The following is a 21,035-nucleotide window of genomic DNA, read 5'->3' on the forward strand; positions in this document are numbered from 1 at the left end:
AGAGGGATTGAATATCAGTTATTAATATTTTATGTTTGACTACAGCTGTCATTCTGCCGACTCAATAAACGTTTTTTGTCGTATTTTGTATTCGATCATCCTCAAATTCTTCTGACTTTACAGTCCAAACACAACAGTGCAACACGGACACAAAGTTTGTAATGCATTTTTACTATTATAAATGTGTAAAAAGTACACGAAATGCACGTAACAAATGCTATGTTAACGTTCGCACTGTAAAATACATATATTTTTTTTTGTTTTTTCAACTTAAAAATGGTTGATTTAAAAGTGAATTGAACTCAAAAATATAAGTAAACCCAAAAAAACAAGTTGTTGAGTCGACAATGTTTTTAAGTTGATCCGCCAATTATTTTACAGTGTGAATTTTTTCCCCTGTAGATTCTCATATTTGAACCATCATAAGGAAGTAAACTCTCTTAACCACAAAGATAAACACCATCAATCCTGACTGAATGTAAAACATCTACGACGAAGAATAAATATTAAACACAATTCAAATGTTTTAAATTGTTTAAACATTACAAAAAACTATTTAACATTATTTGTTGCAGCATATTAGCCAAAACAAGGGAGATGGGTTCTCATATGTGTTTTTAATATAGTTAATGAATTAGCCATTCTTACAGCTCACTGAGTCAAAGTGAAACCTGCTGTGGTCTCATAACACAACTGGACCAACATCTTGTTCCTATGAGGACGTCTGTAGATGCGTTTGTGGTTAAAAAGATTCTTATGCTCCACTTGTCATCATATTCATGTGAACATTAACTCATTAACTCATAACAGGGCCGTAAATCCATCAACACTGACATTTGTAGTGTAGTTTCTTACACACATTGTGTATACTAAGTAATATATATAAAACTCATATTAACATGAAGTGAACACACATGAGATATTAGCTTGAACATGTACAGCAGTGACTATAGAATATAATCTAAGCTTTCATCACTTAAGAAACGTGGCATTGTACTGCACATCATACATTAGTCCACATTCAGGAAACATATTTGAGAGCCGTTGGGATCCAGCACTCTTTAGAGAAAGAAGAGACCAGATCTTTGCATACATGAGATTGTTTATTAAGGTGTTACCAAGCATACAGCCAGTTGAACAGACAGACATGTATGAAAAGGAAAGTTACGCCCACTGTACCCTATGATGTACATCTGCATTTTATTAGATTATTTGATTTAGCAAAAAAAGTTACTTGCATAATTAAAACAAAATATAGCATTGAATTCCATTGGAGGTTCTTATAGAAAGAATAAGACATGCAATAAAGAAAATAAGAAAAATAAAAAAAAATCCACATGATTTTAAATTATGATGTATGCATTGAATCAACACAGCAGCAAAACAAGTAATTCTGGAAATTCTGGACACTTAAAAATAGGAGTTAACTCAATGAGTTCAATCCTATAGACTCTTGTGTGGGATGGTAATCCCTGATTTGAGTTTAATCCTATAGACTCTTGTGTGGGATGGTAATCCCTGATTTGAGTTTAATCCTATAGACTCGTGTGTGGGATGGTAATCCCTGATTTGAGTTCAATCCTATAGATTTGTGTGTGGGATGGTAATCCCTGATTTGAGTTTAATCCTATAGACTCTTGTTCGGGGTGGAATTCCCTGATTTGAGTTTAATCCTATAGACTCTTGTTCGGGGTGGTATTCCCTGATTTGAGTTTAATCCTATAGACTCTTGTGCAGGGTGGTATTCCCTGATCTGAGTTTCATCCTGTAGACTCTTGTTCGGGGTGGAATTCCCTGATCTGAGTTTCATCCTATAGACTCTTGTTCGGGGTGGTATTCCCTGATCTGAGTTTCATCCTATAGACTCTTGTTCGGGGTGGTATTCCCTGATCTGAGTTTCATCCTGTAGACTCTTGTTCGGGGTGGTATTCCCTGATCTGAGTTTCATCCTATAGACTCTTGTTCGGGGTGGTATTCCCTGATCTGAGTTTCATCCTATAGACTCTTGTTCGGGGTGGTATTCCCTGATTTGAGTTTAATCCTATAGACTCTTGTGCAGGGTGGTATTCCCTGATTTGAGTTTAATCCTATAGACTCTTGTTCGGGGTGGAATTCCCTGATTTGAGTTTAATCCTATAGACTCTTGTTCGGGGTGGTATTCCCTGATCTGAGTTTCATCCTATAGACTCTTGTTCGGGGTGGTATTCCCTGATCTGAGTTTCATCCTATAGACTCTTGTTCGGGGTGGTATTCCCTGATTTTAGTTTGATCCTATAGACTCTTGTTCGGGGTGGAATTCCCTGATTTGAGTTTTATCCTATAGACTCTTGTTCGGGGTGGTATTCCCTGATTTGAGTTTCATCCTGTAGACTCTTGTTCGGGGTGGTATTCCCTGATCTGAGTTTCATCCTATAGACTCTTGTTCGGGGTGGTATTCCCTGATCTGAGTTTCATCCTATAGACTCTTGTTCGGGGTGGAATTCCCTGATTTGAGTTTTATCCTATAGACTCTTGTTCGGGGTGGTATTCCCTGATTTGAGTTTCATCCTGTAGACTCTTGTTCGGGGTGGTATTCCCTGATCTGAGTTTCATCCTATAGACTCTTGTTCGGGGTGGTATTCCCTGATTTTAGTTTGATCCTATAGACTCTTGTTCGGGGTGGTATTCCCTGATTTGAGTTTAATCCTATAGACTCTTGTTCGGGGTGGTATTCCCTGATTTGAGTTTAATCCTATAGACTCTTGTTCGGGGTGGTATTCCCTGATTTGAGTTTAATCCTATAGACTCTTGTTCGGGATGGTATTCCCTGATTTGAGTTTAATCCTATAGACTCTTGTTCGGGGTGGTATTCCCTGATTTGAGTTTAATCCTATAGACTCTTGTTCGGGGTGGTATTCCCTGATTTGAGTTTAATCCTATAGACTCTTGTTCGGGGTGGTATTCCCTGATTTGAGTTTAATCCTATAGACTCTTGTTCGGGGTGGAATTCCCTGATTTGAGTTTAATCCTATAGACTCTTGTTCGGGGTGGTATTCCCTGATTTGAGTTTCATCCTATAGACTCTTGTTCGGGTGGTATTCCCTGATTTGAGTTTCATCCTATAGACTCTTGTTCGGGGTGGTATTTCCTGATCTGAGTTTCATCCTATAGACTCTTGTTCGGGGTGGTATTCCCTGATCTGAGTTTCATCCTATAGACTCTTGTTCGGGGTGGTATTCCCTGATTTGAGTTTCATCCTATAGACTCTTGTTCGGGATGGTATTCCCTGATTTGAGTTTCATCCTATAGACTCTTGTTCGGGGTGGTATTCCCTGATTTGAGTTTCATCCTATAGACTCTTGTTCGGGGTGGTATTCCCTGATCTGAGTTTCATCCTATAGACTCTTGTTCGGGGTGGTATACCCTGATCTGAGTTTCATCCTATAGACTCTTGTTCGGGGTGGTATTCCCTGATTTGAGTTCAATCCTATAGACTCTTGTTCGGGATGGTATTCCCTGATCTGAGTTTCATCCTATAGACTCTTGTTCGGGGTGGTATTCCCTGATCTGAGTTTCATCCTATAGACTCTTGTTCGGGGTGGTATTCCCTGATCTGAGTTTCATCCTATAGACTCTTGTTCGGGTGGTATTCCCTGATTTGAGTTTCATCCTATAGACTCTTGTTCGGGGTGGTATTCCCTGATTTGAGTTTCATCCTATAGACTCTTGTTCGGGATGGTATTCCCTGATTTGAGTTTCATCCTATAGACTCTTGTTCGGGGTGGTATTCCCTGATCTGAGTTTCATCCTATAGACTCTTGTTCGGGGTGGTATTCCCTGATCTGAGTTTCATCCTATAGACTCTTGTTCGGGGTGGTATTCCCTGATTTGAGTTCAATCCTATAGACTCTTGTTCGGGGTGGTATTCCCTGATCTGAGTTTCATCCTATAGACTCTTGTTCGGGGTGGTACTCCCTGATCTGAGTTTCATCCTATAGACTCTTGTTCGGGGTGGTATTCCCTGATCTGAGTTTCATCCTATAGACTCTTGTTCGGGGTGGTATTCCCTGATTTGAGTTCAATCCTACAGGAGATCAACCCTGTAGATTCGATCATTGATCTAAAATCAGAATTTCCAGTTTAGCTTGTTTAGATACCATAATGATAAAGAAGTCATGAGAAACATCAGCTTTTACATCCTCAGATGTGCAGCTAGATGTTCCTTTCTCCATCCATCAGACATTCTTTAGTAGGTGATGTTGCTGAAAAACAGAATGACATTGAGTGATAATATGAAACTTTCTCATTAGCAGCAATGTCAAAACAGCGCAATGTTTTTGTTTGCCTAACTGCAGGTAAGACTTGCCTTTATCACCTCCTCTTTGACATCTGTAGACAATGATGATTATGATGATGATGATGATAACAAAGATCAGAATAACAAATACAGCTATTATGATCCACATAGCAGGCGAATCTACAAGAGTAAAGAGAAACAGAAAAAAACAGATTTTCATTTCATACATTAGCTTGTCAACACTCTCTTCATATGCAATAAACCTCAATCTGCTAACTTTCATTGGTTGTCCCTTTTGACCCAAGTAATGGTTGTAAACATCAGTGTACCCACACCATGACTGCATTGCTCCAGATATAAATTCAATAAACATTAATATCACAACTGATGTACCTGAACTTTCTGATGATGAGATATTTCTGAAAAGTATGGAAAATGAAAGAGAGAAGATTTGCACTCGGTTAGATTTCTTGACTAAAAAAACGAAATATTATTATTTTCAGAAGTTCACAAGAGACAGGATATTGACTCTGAAATACTCACCAGAGACAGTCACATTGAATATCTTGTATGAGACTGTATTGTTGCTGCTGATCTTCAGTGTATAGAGCCCAGAATGATCCGTCGTGAGATTGTTGATGGTGAGAGATCCGGTCTGATCGTTCAGCTTCAGTCTGTCTTTAAATATCTCATCATCAGATAATTTAGTGGTTCCAACCTTTCCTTTGATTGTTGCAACAAAAGTTTTTTTAGGCCCATAATACCAAACGATCAGATCATCTCTCTGTTTGATGACATCACTGTGTAGAGTAACAGAATGTCCCTCCATCACCGCTGACTTCACTTCAACACCAAACACACCTGAACAACACAGAGACAGTTTGCAAATGTATGAATGCATTACCATTATAGCAATTATAAACAAGATGTTTGCTATTATTGATAACCGATCCTAAATATTTTAAATTGGAGATCGACGGTTTTGCTTTTTCGCTGACAGGTTTAAATGCAAGACCGCTTTCTTCCATTGTTGTTGTTCTGTAATTCCCTAAAAAAGTGGAATTTTCTGTCAACTAGAAAAACAGAAATAGACCGTAAAAAAAATGAAATATGACTATTAAGATTAAGATTAACTAAGAATGACTATTACATTGTTTTCCCCAGTTTTCTAGTAAATGTGGTGTCTTGTTCTATAATTTTATCGTTTTTGACCATATTTCAAAAGCTGTGAAAAAAGACATCTTGTTAAAAAACAGAAATCCCCCGATTTTCTTGTAATTTTACATGTTTACATCCAAAACAATACATAAAATTGATATTAAATCTTGAAGTAAAAATCCAGTTTTTTACATTTAACGTGGAAAGATTACAGTTTTTCCAGTGTATCTCTATTGTCTTTCCAGTTAAGACACAAAAACAAATCGAAAAGTTATCATTGAAAATACTGTGGCCCGAAAAATAAAGTTACTACTTTTGTCAGATTCCATAAAATATTTCAAATTAAATACACAGTTGGAGAAGAAAGGACTTGGGAGTCCTTATTTTCTTATAAGAATATAATTATTTTCAAAACCATAACAAATATTTGTATCTAAACTTTTGTGGGATTACAAATTTATAAAATGTCATATCTAATTTCCAATGTAGTAGTATATAAACTAAGAAAGTTATGTACATTGTGTTTCACATTTTGAGGTAAAGACATTCTAAGAAGATCAAGTCAGGCAGCCCAGGTGTCTGAGACATTACCTTTTGTCTTTATTCACTTCCTGACCAGAGTCGCAAGTTAAATGTGTGGGCAATCCTGTCAGCTGATTTGATTAGCACCTATGCATGTGAATGACACTGTTATGCTGATGAGACCGTGGCTAGGACAATTCCAGGAAATGGCCTATTTCCTGTACTGCATTTACTTGCTTTGTGTAAATCGTCTCTTCCTCTATGTATCACGCCCCCTTGAATGGTATGAAACTCTACTGTGCTGAACCAGAGTTAGACTTGGATGACTAAAGCGGCGCACAGCGAGTCCTCAATAAAGAGAACTTTTGTATGAAAGATATCCCAACATCTCCTGTTCTCTGCTTCGACGAGGAAAGTTTCCTACACTTTCAATAAGTGCCCCTTTAGATTGTGTTGTGTGTGAATCTTAACACGCATATGTGGTGCTAGTAACTTCCAGTTTGCGCCTGGAACATTCATGAGAAATCAAATCCCTTTATTGTCACTCAACCATACACAAGTGCAACAGTAGGTGAAAAACTTGTGTGCAGTTCCAACTAGGGGTGTGCGATATGACGATATTGGATCGCGGACGATTAAAATGACTGCACGATCCACTTTTTCGGGAAAATCGTTAAATCGTCCTATATAGTGCTGTTCTATAGAATTCGTCCACATACTTGCGATAGATTGCGCCATGTTAACAAGCTCGTACGTTGCTTGTGAATTCAATAAGATTAAGTGACGCGGTCAGTGATGATAGAGGGAAACACGGAGGACTTGGTCCCTAAAAAACAATTCTACATCAGTAATATTGAAATGGTTTGGGTTTTCCCCAACTGACACGGCCCAAACAACAGTTATTTGCAAATGTGGCAATGATAAGATTCGAGCGTCGTAAGGCAACACAACGAACCTTTTTAACAACCTTTTTAACAGAGTATGCCGACAGTCAAATTATAAAGGGATCCCACGCGAGTAAATCAGGTACAACCAAGCATACGGAAACTAAAAGGCTTAAACAACGACTTTAGCGAAAGAACCATTTGAGAAAGGAACTCCGTATCCGTATGACAGAATGATCAAGCGCTGGAAAGATGACACTGACGCGGTCGCATTTTACCTGGCCAAAGACATGATTCCCATAAAGACTGTGGAAAATGAGGGCTTTAAAAAACTGCTCAAAGTCGTAGATCCACGTTACGAAATACCCAGACAAAAATATTTATCCTCCGCGCCCATTCCACAGCTTTACTCCGAGTGCCGCAACAAGATGAAAAACAAAATTCAAAATGTAAAGTTTTTTGCTAACAGCTTATTTATGGTCTTGCACTTGCATTAAATATTAACTTGATTAAAATATTCTTCAAAATATAAATGGTAAAGAGTATATTTTTATATGGGGACTTAGTTTGGCTGTATTGAAGCCCTTTTAATTTGCAAAATAGTCTTAAAAACAACTTGACGATAAAATCGCGAATCGTGATCTATCTGGAAAAAATCGTGATTTGAATTTTTTTTCTAAATCGCCCACCCCTAGTTCCAGCCATCATGGCAGTATGACAGATATGTAGATTACAAGTAACAAATAATTACAATACAAGAGACATTTCTTGTACACATTTGCACAGTAAAACATTTCTGTACAAGTGTTTAACCATATAAGGAATGACGCAATATTTACATATAACTACACAGCAGCACATGTACACAATGAGAATGAGAATGTGTAAGTAAATATGTAAAAGATTTCTGTCATCATTTCCTCGTCTCTATGTTATAACATGAATTTCTCAACAAATTTCCTCACAGATTTACAAAGACACAAGAGAGAATAAATGATGACAGATGTAGTCTAAACTATCCATTTAAAAGTAGTAGATGCTTGATTTTCATGTATTCAGTTGTGACTGCTTCTCTCATGACCTTCTGCCCCAGTTGGATGAAGCAAGAATTTCACTGTGTCACGTACAGATGACAATAAAGGAGACTTGAAATATCCGGAGAGTCCAAAGACTAATATTGGCAGATCCATGAGCTGACAGACATAATGTGAATATTTTCCTGAGGTGTGGTCAATGGGTTCAATCCTATTTCTCATAAAATGTATGCTATGATCTTGGACGAGATGGAAAAAGTAGAAACCTGTCCGACCGCTCAGACAATGTTCAGATGTCTTTACAGACGTCATCTTGCATTGTACAGTAAAATAAACGTTTTGTAGTTTAGGGGCTTATGACACGGATTCAGGTGAACACTATAAGATTACGTTTTGACGTCTATATCTATAATATATATTTTTTATCTATAACATATTTTTGCCAGAGAGCACTGCTTTATAACTGAAGATACATGCATGACTGCAAAACACACATATTTCAGAAAGCCAAACATTTGAGGCAAATAAGTAAACTATGAATTCGAAAACATACAGGTCATTAAATTTGATTTGTCGTTATGAACAGATCCACTGACTGAAAGAGCAACAAACCACAAAGCTATAAGAATATATAAGCTTACCATTCAAAATAAGAGAGAACAAACAAATGTTGGCGATCTTCATGCTGTTGACTTGAGTTGAGCTGATGGGTTGTTTGATGAAATCTTCTTTTGTGATGTTTTCTGTACAACATAAAATAATATTTAGGGCAGCAAGAGAAAAGCGAGCTACAGGTCACGGGTGTCCATGAACTGTGTTGTGATAGAAACGAAAGTATTCTGTGCTGTATGTGCAGGTGGTCGCAAAGCTCAGCCTGTTGTGTTTAGTTTCACATGTAAAAAAACATCTGATAAACATCTCAGAAAATACACTTTGCCATCCATTCTAAATAAACATAAACATCTTACAAATATTTTCTAGATGTCTTTATACATCTGACAGCAGACGTCTCACAGACGTATTGCAGAAGATGAGCAAACATTACAAAATAAAGGTCTATAATAAATAAATAAATAATAAAGGTCTATTCTAAATGCAGACATCAAATAGACATCTCCCAGATGTATGAGTGCTATCAGGGGAAAGTGTAAGACATCTTGGTCATGGCAACATTATGAATATGAAAACAAGCCAAACATTCCTAATAACACTTTAATGTGTTTGACATGATCATATGGATCAGAAAGCACGTTTACAGTAACGTTAATCTAAAACTGTCGATGATAACAATCCCACACAATCTTATTAAAATAATTATTAATGATTATTCATAAAGCAAAACCTTTAAAAAGTCTAACACTTCAAACGTATTCGATTCAGTTAATATAAAAACGATGAGAAAAACACACTTAACTCATACTCAATTATGCATCCCCGCACAAATCTTACATTTATTCAAAGATTAATCGTGATAACTATGCTAACGACAGGCCGACACCTGTAATGAAGTATAAAACTAAAAGTACATTCTGAGGTTACGAAGTACATTCATAAATCACTCTAACCCTACAATCAATGTGTAATGTGTGTTTTTAATGCATTAATACCTGTACAAGAAGAAGAATAGGAATTTTAGAAAAGAATGACTCTGATGCGGAACTCCGTCGAGAAGTGTATCTGTCTGTGAACGCGCAAACATTCACGTACGCGCAGGAGAGCGCAGGCAATGACGTCACAAAAAACAAATACCCATATAAAGAACATTATGTTATTTACTGACTAAACATGTCGATGATCGGGAATGAGAGCACTTGAAATGTTTTAAGCTAGAGATATCTTGTGTTACTGCTGTTGTTGGATGTGTTATGATTGTAGCTGCTCTTCTGATCTTCTTCATCTGCAGAAAACACACAAACACACAACAAGAAGGTAAATGACAACTACTAGTGATCAGAGATACTGTCAGACGAGAAGAACAATATCAACTTGTGTGCAGTAGTTTATTTACATAACTATGTCATATATATTATATTAAAAAGTGACAAAGTGTTTGTAATATGTGTGGTTTACACATATTACAACATTTCAACTAATTAAACTTAACAACTTTTTTTATTGAATTTATCATTTAAAACAGCGATGTATTTGACTTTCCATTTATTATTAATAACATTTCTATCATGAAACCCACACAAGCACCTGTATGCTGATCATGTGAATGTCTGCAGTCAGTGCTGTGATATTGTGACCTCTGGTGGTGAGATGATGAAACCGCATCAGTAGACTGTGATCACTTAATATACTCATCAGTAAAATCTTAAACACTTAATAAAACCTCTCATTCTGTGTCATATCATAATACACAAATCATTCATACTGTAGACACGACTAAATGGACGAAATAAAATAATCGTCCTGTTCGTGTTTACAACTGTTCAATCACATACTTTAATAAATTATAAAACTGTATTACTATAAATAAAGTCGTTCTGTTTTTAATATATTGCAATACGATTAAATATTTGTTAAGAATTAATACTTGAAAAAGGAGAGTCTACTGACACACGACGTACACTTGTTGGAGGCTTCTCCCTGCGCATGCGCAGAAACAAAGACGCGCAGGTGTAAGTCATCGCTCACATTTATCCTCGTCACATAGAACAAATACTCACATACATAACAATCATTACGTTATTAAAATGCATACAAATGTTGATAATCAAGAATTAAAACGGTTTAAATGGAACTGTAAATGTAAAATACAAATAGTTGTTACAAAGTGAATAAACGCTCATTTTATACTGAAGAGGAGATTATGAGTTTCGACAGTATTGTGTTTTTCATCTAGAGTGACCTCTTAGATAGTTAAAATATAAAAAAGATGATTTTACTGACACGAACCCTTCATCATGACATTCTATGGCCGTGTATTAGTGACATCTGGTGTTCATCTGAGGAAACTGCAGGAGGGTCAATTTCACATCTTAAAACCACATCTCTCCTCCTCCTGATCACTTCAGTCGAGATGTAACTACACGTTTCCAGAAGTGCTTTGAAACGCCATTAATGCAGCATTGTGTTTGGATTATTTGTAGTATTTGTATAGTGTCTAAGTGAGTTATTATTTCACAACATTACAACAACTGTACAATAGAAAATGCTTTACACATCTCTTGTGTTGTGCTTGTGGACTCTGATCTGTAAGTTGACTTTATTTCTATATTTTTGTTTAGTTGAACACTTTATGCAGTAGTACGAGAGCAACACATTACACATTTCATGATACTAAACATAAAAACACATGAAATCACATAAATGACAAACATTTAAACATTCATATATCACATAATGCACATGCTTTAAAAACTTCAAGCATTTATAAAAATCTATAACTAATGTGAGAGTGCATGATCAAAACACAGATGAATAAACTTTAAGTTGTTGCACAAACACTTTTACTTTAGTTTTTAGTTATTCATTCAAATGTGTGATTTGTGTTTTACTGTAAATGATCTTTTAAATCGACATGTTTTTGTTGAGATGATGTTTTTAAGATCTCTTTTCACGCTTTCACAACTTATTCAATGTTGAGTTGAGAGCATCACACTTTACAAATACTTACGCACAATTTCCATCTCTATATAAAACCACACAACGAGCACAACATGCAAAAATTCACACATCTCGTGCAGAAGCAAACACTTTATTCATCTACAGCCGGTGGTGTAACGTCTGGGTGTGAGCCGGGCAAATGTGTCGTGTCTAGTATGGGAGATGTGCTGGATTAAATGAATTGTGTGTTTGGTGATGCTTTCTTTTCTGTTTGTGCATCTCAAGTGTGAACTCACCTAAAATGTTTAAGTGTTGTTTTAGACTTCATGATTAAGACGAACGTTTGACCGACTCACTTTTAAAGTGTGTTTATGAAAAGAATTGTGTGATTGTGTTTGTGTTGTTCAGGTGTGTTTGGTGATGAAGTGAAGTCAGTGTCAGTGATGGAGGGAGAATCTGTTACACTACAGACTGATCTCACTCACATACAGACACATGATTCTGTTGAGTGGAGGTTTGGAGTAAACGGTCCTGTCATCGCCAGAATCAAGAGATCAGTCAATATTAATCATATATATGATGAGACTGAGATATTCAGAGACAAACTGAAGATGAACAATCAGACTGGAGATCTCACCATCACACACATCACATCTCAACACTCTGGACTTTATCATCTAAAAATGAACATTGGAAGTAATCAGATAACCTATAATTTCAATCTCACTGTTTATGGTGAGTTTAATTGAGCTTGTGGATTAAATATTATAAATAATATTTTATGCTTTTAGTCACAATACACAATAAAGTCTCACAGTGTCAGATAAAGCAAAACAATTCTCTTATTCTTTAATATTTTTCAGCTCCCACTGCTGTCAGTATCAGTGAATCTACACAAACTCCATCATCATCATCATCATCATCATCATCATCATCTGTATCAGAGAATGTGTCAGGTGTGTTAGGTGAGCAAGTGATTTACACACGGTGCACAACAATTCTTGCAATGTTTGGCTTTGGGAGATGAGCAGAAGGAGCTGTGGCAGCACAATGAGGGAATGCATCTGAATTATGTTTGTAAATACGGTTTGTATAATTTTGCGTATCACGTTACACAAGAAATCACAGGCGAATGCAGACGAGTTGATTCTTTATGAAAATGTGTTGGTATCACAAGCCGCAAGCGTGATCTCAAGTTAAGTCTACAATGGATGTAAGATGGGCAACTTTGAACATATTGTGTTTGTGTTCACACTTTATACATAAGTGACTGTGTTTTAATTTTTGTGTGAACTGCGTTGGTGTCCCACATGAAAAAACACTGTAGCACACAAATACAGTATAAAGTCCCAAGTTTGTGTGCGGCATTTATTTTTGTGATCTCAATAAACAGGTGAAACTTGAAAGTGTTGTTGTTGTTGTTTATCATTTCAGAAGATGTGTATAGTCCATCAGGAAGAACACACGTGCGTTACATAGTTCTTATGTGTTGTGCTGCTGTTGGATGTGTGATGATTGTAACTGCATTTCTGATCTTCTTCATCTGCAGAAAACACACAAACACACATGAAGAAGGTAAATGATGATCAGAGTTTTTATTATTACTTATACTTTTAATTCAACACGTTATATACAGAAAATGTCAAGCACTATGAACATTCTCATTGGAAAACTATGATTTCATGTTACAAAATATGTAGAAATCTGCCATTATGTTACCACAGTTCAGAGCCGTGAGGATGACGTCACTTACATCACTTACGCTGATACGACATTCTACAAACACAACAAACACATAAAGGTAAAATAATAAATAAACACTGACAGAATTGTTTCAGAGGAAAGAATCGACCACAATAGTCATGAAATGATCAAAGACGACAGATCTGAACTACGCTCATCTGTAGGATTCTCTAAAGATCGCACCATGTGTCAAAATGGTTTCTTTCTTATATGATAGTAAAAGTGTATGTTTTTGATGCATTGATTATCATTTGTATAACCACAACTAACAACAAATATCATGTTTATACTATATTTATTGAAACTATACCATAGTTTATCTCCGCCCTGCCAACACGTTATATAAGAAAACGAGCTCATGACACATCTCTCAGACTAGAGAGGTATCTTGACATGTGTCAGATTAGTTTCACTCGTCCATGGTTTCCTGTGAAACATCTCATCAGTGTGAACAAACAGAGTTATAACTATTGCAAATACTTTCTCCTTTAGATCTGTACAAATAAACACCAATAAACATGACATATGTTTTATGTTTCATATCAGTCTTTTATCTGTTGTATCTTCTGTTTTGGTTCACAGAGAGTTAAAGAGGAGGATGTGGTGTACACAGAAGTCATCATGAGACCTTGACAGTTTTCTCAAACATTTTTGCATTTCTTATCTGGATCATGTCTATATATGTTTTATTTAAAAGTGCTGCGACAGCTTCCCGGCATTATTTCTTCTTTCTTTAGACTTTCATGCAAAGCAAAAAATACATCGTCAGTCCGCTGTACACGTAAAGGTGGCCACAAGGGGGCGCAAATGCTCTCAAAGATGAATAAGTATCACAAGCACTGTCATTGATTATGCTTCAACTTTATATTTAATGTTCGAGACATAATACATTGTGGAAAGCGAAGACATTTTATATGACTGTAGTCTACAAAACAAAAGTAGCACCAAGAATGTGAATAAAAAATGAGGATCAAGAAGAATGTTTCAACTTTTTCTTTTCTTTGGGTCTAATTTAGTGTCAAGTTTGCATATTAACAGAACTACTGATGTGTTTTAAAACGTGTCCTAAACACATCTCACAGTTTGGACAATCGTTTGCCATTTTGTCACCACAATTGTTTCCTTGATGTTTTACTTTACTTTACTTAATGCTATAATCTTCAAAGTACAACAATGTTGTTTGTTAACATGCTCAGACGCTTTTATCTAAAGCTATACAACAAATGATTCATCTCAATGCGACACAATCGACATATTCAGACAGTACACAGAGAAGGCAACGAAAATGTGTCCCAAGGTTATATTACACAACAACAGATCACAATTGGAATCATCAAAGGCTTGTTTTTATATTTATATTTCACAGTTTACACAGAGAACTTTCATAATTAACATCAATGCATTAAAGTAACTTATTGTCTCATCTTCTCCTGATTTCATTGAGGTTATAGATGATTTTCTAACTCCAGAAGCAGTGTTGTGTTGAACTTTTGATGCAACTGTGTGTCAAGAGTTCCTGTGAACGTGTCGTCCCTTGAGTGCCTGAACGAAACTGAAGAACTCAGTGAATCACAGAGACAGTGAGTGAACATTGCATTACAGATTATAATGATAATGTACTGACTGTAGCACGTAAAATGTGCAAGATCAGTATTGGCGCCCCCCCCATCTGCCACCCCAATGTAGAAAACACACAAAAAATTAAGGTGTATATTACCTTTGGAGTCCTTGTTATATTTTACATCATGTCAAGGTGACAATCAGATCCCCGTAATTTAAGATAACTCAAAACATTTGTGAAAACGTCTTACCACACAGCAATTAAGTTGATAAAAGTTAATTTTATCAATTATTTTGAGTAAAGTAAACTAAAGTATAGTATAGTGAACTAAAATAGTTCATTTTAAATAAACTCATTTTACATTTACTTAAGTTTCAACTATCTACAGTTGAACGAAAAAGTATGTGAACCCTTTGGGCTTACTTGGATTTCTTCATAAATTGGTCATAAAATGTGTTCTGATCTTCATCTAAGTCACAACAATAGAGAAACACAGTCTGCTTAAACTAATACCGCACAAACATTATACGTTTTCATGTTTTTATTGAACACAACATGTAAACATTCATAGTGCAGGGTGGAAAAAGTATGTGAACCTTTGGGTTTAATAACTGGTTGACCCTCCTTTGGCAGCAATAACCTCAACCAAACGTTTCCTATAGTTGCAGATCAGACCTGAACAACGGTCAGGAGAAATTTTGGACCATTCCTCTTTACAAAAGTGTTTCAGTTCAGCAATATTCTTGGGATGTCTGGTGTGAATCGCTCTCTTGAGGTCATGCCACAGCATCTCAATCGGGTTGAGGTCAGGACTCTGACTGGGCCACTCCAGAAGGCGTATTTTCTTCTGTTGAAGACATTCTGTTGTTGATTTACTTCTATGCTTTGGGTCGTTGTCCTGTTGCATCGTCCATCCTCTGTTAAGCTTCAATTGGCGGACAGATGGTCTTAAGTTTTCCTGCAAAATGTCTTGATAAACTTTGGAATTCATTTTTCCATCGATGACAGTAATCCGTCAAGGGCCTGAGGCAGCAAAGCAGCCCCAAACCATGATGCCCCCTCCACCATATTTCACAGTTGGGATGAGGTTTTGATGTCGGTGTGCTGTGCCTTTTGTTCTCCACACATAGCGTTGTGTGTTCTTTCCAAACAACTCAATTTTGGTTTCATCTGTCCACAGAATGTTTTGCCAGTAGTGCTGTGGAACATCCAGGTGCTCTTTTGCAAACTTCAAAGGTGCTGCAATGTTTTTTTTGGACAGCAGCGGCTTCCTCCGTGGTGTCCTCCCATGAAGTCCATTCTTGTTTAATGTTTTCCTTATTGTAGATTTGTCAACAAAAATGTTAGCATGTGCCAGAGATTTCTGTAAGTGTTTAGCTGACACTCTAGGATTCTTCTTCACCTCATTGAGCATCTGCGCTGTGCTCTTGCAGTCATCTTTACAGGACGACCACGCCTAGGGACTGTAACAACAGTGCTGAACTTTCTCCATTTGTAGACAATCTAATTTACCGTGGACACATGTACATCAAGGCTTTTAGATATACTTTTGTAGCCCTTTCCAGCTTTATGTAAGTCAACAATTCTTGATCGTAGGTCTTCTGAGAGCTCTTTTGTGCGAGGCATGGTTCACATCAGACAACGCTTCTTCAGAACAGCAAACTCAAAACTGGTGTGTGTTTTTTATTGGACAGGCCAGCTTTAATCAACACATCCAATCTCATCACATTGATTGGACCCCAGGTTGGCTGACTCCTGGCTCCAATTAGCTCTTGGAGAAGTCATTAGTTTAGGGTTTCACATACTTTTTCCACCCTGCACTATAAATGTTTACATGTTGTGTTCAATAAAAACATGAAAACGTATAATGTTTGTGCGGTATTAGTTTAAGCAGACTGTGTTTCTATATTGTTGTGACTTAGATGAAGATCAGAACACATTTTATGACCAATTTATGAAGAAATCCAAGTAAGCCCAAAGGGTTCACATACTTTTTCTTTCGACTGTATGTTGTCATCTAGGAACAATAGCTATTTACAGTTAAATTGTTACCAGCGTAATGTCTTCAGATCAAAATTGTTTTTTTGTTTTCCTCCTAAGCAAATGCTCTATTCGTTTACATAACGGATAACTTCATTAAAATCAGTAATGTCGTTTATAAACATTTATATGCTTCCTGCTATTGTAATTTTGATAAAAATACATAAAATAACACTTTATTTAGAGATTAACTTCCATTTTACAGTCCACACAAAGCATGCTGGGAATAGCTCGGATGTCATTGGAAGATATAATTAACATTTTTGAGTTAAGTGACTTCTTATTTTTGTGTCCCTTGAACTCAAAATATCAAAATTGTTAAAAACACTTAAAAGTTGTAGTATAAATTAACTTTTTGACAGTTTTGAGTACAGTTTGCTTATTGTTAATAAGTAGATTATACTGTTCGGGAATACAGTGCATCTATAACAGAAGCATAAGGGTTTCCTTTAAAATAAACACCTTTCCAACTGCTCCAAAGTGTATCCCATTAGAGCCCATCAAAACTATGTATTGCAGATGTAAATGTATACGTCAAATAGGCGTTAGCCAGATGGATTGTGCTATCTGGGAAAAGTCTTGGGTTGCAAGTCATTGTTTGCTCATCTGCAATACGTCTCTGAGACGAGTGCTGTCAGATGTCATATAGACGTCTAAAAGATGTCTGTGAGATGTTTATGATTTATATTGGAGGTATAAACTTCTCATTTTATCAGATGTTTCTACACAGCAGATGCTTTTCAGATATTCAGCAAACGCACCTGTGCCGAAATACAAAACTAAAATATGACTTATTATATCATTATTATTGCCTGTTTTCAATACATTTAAATACGACGTAACTTTGAGGCTTCCCTCTGCGCATGCGCAGACACATGCGCGCCCGCAGCTAAGCGCAGGACAACGTAAGCATTTATTGTCACATAAAACAAATATCTAAATATACATTGCGAACATTATGTTTTATCTATGTGATACTTAAACGATCTATTAGTCAAGAATTATAAACAGTTTACTGTACATGTAAAATAAACTTTGAGAAAATACTTGCCCGCCGGTAAGAACAAATGATTTTTAAGACTGAAAAGGAGGTTTTGTGTTGCGAGAGGATTTTTTAAGCCTACAGTCACATTTTATGTCAAAATATTAAAGATTTGTTTTTAATGACAGAAACTCTTCTTCGTGGGGATCCATCACTGCGTGTTAGTGACATCTAGTGTTCATCTGAGGGAACTGCAGGAGATTTCATTTTACGTTCTGTCTCTGACGTTTACTCCTTTTGAACAACCAAATACAGTGTTATATTACACATGATTTATGTTCTACAATTGTGTTTATATATAAAGACATGCAGTCCCTGTTTAAAATCCACTGAAAACACTTGCTAAAATGACTTCTCAATCCATCAGGCATATGATGAGAGGTTTTGTCACTAGTTCACACACTTAAAACCACATTTGAAAACCACACCTCTCCACCTCCTGTCAACTTCAAAATAACATTGAAGTTTCTGCAAATGCTCTGAAACGACATTAATGCAACACTTCCATGGAGTTTTACTCACTTTTGGTCTTTTTAAAACTTGTATTATTTGACAACAACAGAAAATGCTTTACACATCTCTTGTGTTGTGCTCATGGACTCTGATTGGTGAGTTGACTTTGTTTCTTTATATGTTTGATTTGTTTTTGTGATGAAGTTCAGTTGAACATTTGGTGCACGTGGTGCGGATACAGTAGGATGTGAACAACACATTTCAGTGTTCTTCATACTAAACATAAAAACACAATTGTATTAAATCACTTATTAGAAAAGTCCTGTATTATATTTGATACATAAATCTAGAACTAATGCAAACGTACTGAGAGTCTTTGTATCACAAAGACGAATAACACACAACTAAACTTGTAACGGCTGGTCAAACATTATCAGTTTAGTTTACAGACGATTTTGATTCTTAAGTGAAAGTGAAGTGAAAGCTACAGCTTTCCTGTAGCTCAGTGGTAAGAGCATTGTGTTACCAGCGCAAGGTTGTGGGTTCGATCCTAGGGGATTTCAAATACCTATGTAAAATGTATAGGATAAAGCAATGTAAGTCGCTTTTTGCTAAAAGCGTCTGCCAAATGCCTAAATGTAAATGTAATGTAAATGTGATGAAAACTAAAATCTCAAGATGTTCTCAGTACAGAAGACACTCAGTGTGGATTTTTGAGCACAAAAGAGGTTTGGAGCAAATCTTCTTTGCTTCGTCCTGGTGTGTGATTCATGTCTGTGCACATAAACAGATTCACTTTATATCTCTATAAATCAACACATCATTTTTATGATCTCAATTAAGAGTTAAGAGCATCACTTTAGAAATGCTATCATACGGTTTCCTCTTCTCTCTCTACACATTTAACCACAAACATGCAGTAATTCACACATCTCTTGCAGAAACAAACACTTAATTCTCTCACAGCCAGCGGTGCAGCATCAGGGTGTGAAGCTGATGCAGGAGCACATGACCTCTGGTGGACCGATGACCGCATCCATCATGCTCAAGCCTCACAAGATTGATTACACAATAACTTATAACAAAACAACTGTGTCCACATCTTCCAGCGTGTCTTTAGGAAATTCAGACAGTCGTTTTGTTTACGCTGCAAGCTTCACTGCATTTATAATCGTGTGAATGTGTTTGTGTTGTTCAGGTGTGTTTGGTGATGAAGTGAAGTCAGTGTCAGTGATGGAGGGACATTCTGTTACTCTACACACTGATCTCACTCACATACAGACAAATGACGAGATCGAGTGGAGGTTTAAAGACATTCTCATCGCCAGAATCAAGAGATCAGTCAATATTAATCCCATATATAATAATGATAAGACTGAGATATTCAGAGACAGACTGAAGATGAACAATCAGACTGGAGATCTCAACATCACACACATCACATCTCAACACTCTGGACTTTATCATCTACTGACTATAATAAACAATAAACTGACAAAGAAGAATTTCAGTCTTAATGTTAATGGTGAGTAGAGTTTTACTGTGTGATATTTATAATGAGATTATGAATTAAATATGTTTTATTTGACATGATATGTTACATCATAAATTCTATTTTTTTAAGTAACAATCACAATAAAGTGTCACAGTGACAAATCAAGCATCTATTTTCTTTATTAATGATTTATTTATATTTCTGTGATTCTTTGATATTTTTCAGCTTCCACTGCTGTCAGTATCAGTGAATCAACACAAACTCCATCATCTTCATCATCATCATCACCATTATCATCATCATCAGCGAGTTCAGGTGTGTCAGGTAAACACATGCTCAGGGGTGTTGCTAGGTTGGAAGGGATAAGGGTAGCGCTCCACACACACACCCAGACACACATGCACACAAACACACACACACAGTTTGACAGTATATGTCGAGTAAACCAATGTTTTCATTTATTTGTTTATTATTCCAATCAGCATTCCAAATGGAGGTTTTTTTTCAGTTCAGATAGTTGTGATCTCTTGTGTTACTGCTGTTGTTGGATGTGTGATGATTGGAGCTGCGCTTCTGTTCATCTGCAGAAAACACACAAACACACAACAAGAAGGTAAATGACAACTGATCATAGATACTGTCAGACGAGAAGAACACTATCAACTTGTGTGCAGTAGTTTATTTACATAACTATGTCATATATATTATAGTAAAAAGTGACAAAGTGTTTGTTATATCAAGTGATGATCAGACAGATAAAACATGTGATCTGTTACAGATCAGACTCATGACAAACAAAACATCTGCTGTGATTCAACATTCTTCAAACACAACACACAGGTGAAGGATCTTTAACTGTGTTTCTATTGGATCAGTCTGTTGAATGCTTCTTACATCCCATAATTCTTTTTTCTTACAGGACTCTGAGATGACAGAGGTGCTTTACACATATTACAACATTTCAACTAATTAAAGTAAACTTTTTTATTAAATTTAGTATTTAAAACAAGGATGTATTTGACTTTCCATTTATAATTAATAACATTTATATCACGAGACCCACACAAGCACCTGTAGGCCGATCATTGAACAGCAGTCGTGTGAATGTCTGCAGTCAGTGCTGTGATATTGTGACCTCTGGTGGTGAGATGATGAAACTGCATCAGGAGACTGAGATCACGTTATATACTTATTAATAAAATCTTAAACACTCAATGAAACCTGTCATTCTGATTCACATCATAATACACAAATCATTTCTACTATTTCTCCCTT

The 21,035-nt window shown here is 36.3% G+C and overlaps 2 protein-coding genes across 4 annotated transcripts; both read left to right on the forward strand.

Annotated features, from left to right (window-relative positions):
• The first annotated feature begins 9,693 nt into the window (after positions 1-9,693).
• LOC130430468 (uncharacterized) lies at positions 9,694-14,793 on the forward strand. Of its 2 annotated transcripts, none has more exons than XM_056759580.1 (6): positions 9,694-9,803; positions 11,835-12,161; positions 12,290-12,391; positions 12,861-13,001; positions 13,127-13,227; positions 13,752-14,793. In XM_056759580.1, the coding sequence occupies exons 1-6, from the start codon at positions 9,740-9,742 to the stop codon at positions 13,800-13,802; spliced, it is 786 nt and encodes a 261-aa protein (XP_056615558.1). In that variant the 5' UTR covers positions 9,694-9,739; the 3' UTR covers positions 13,803-14,793. The 2 variants fall into 2 exon arrangements, with proteins under 2 accessions (XP_056615558.1, XP_056615559.1); XM_056759581.1 differs by having other exon boundaries at positions 13,151-13,227.
• A 3,507-nt stretch (positions 14,794-18,300) lies between these two features.
• On the forward strand, positions 18,301-20,948 carry LOC130430492 (uncharacterized). 2 transcript variants are annotated; one of them, XM_056759607.1, is made up of 6 exons: positions 18,301-18,420; positions 19,464-19,790; positions 19,986-20,084; positions 20,269-20,373; positions 20,539-20,600; positions 20,680-20,948. In XM_056759607.1, the coding sequence occupies exons 1-6, from the start codon at positions 18,378-18,380 to the stop codon at positions 20,731-20,733; spliced, it is 690 nt and encodes a 229-aa protein (XP_056615585.1). In that variant the 5' UTR covers positions 18,301-18,377; the 3' UTR covers positions 20,734-20,948. The 2 variants fall into 2 exon arrangements, with proteins under 2 accessions (XP_056615585.1, XP_056615586.1); XM_056759608.1 differs by having other exon boundaries at positions 19,986-20,075.
• Positions 20,949-21,035: the final 87 nt, after the last annotated feature.

Source organism: Triplophysa dalaica, chromosome 10 (genome assembly GCF_015846415.1).
Source record: "Triplophysa dalaica isolate WHDGS20190420 chromosome 10, ASM1584641v1, whole genome shotgun sequence".
Lineage (NCBI taxonomy): Eukaryota > Metazoa > Chordata > Actinopteri > Cypriniformes > Nemacheilidae > Triplophysa > Triplophysa dalaica.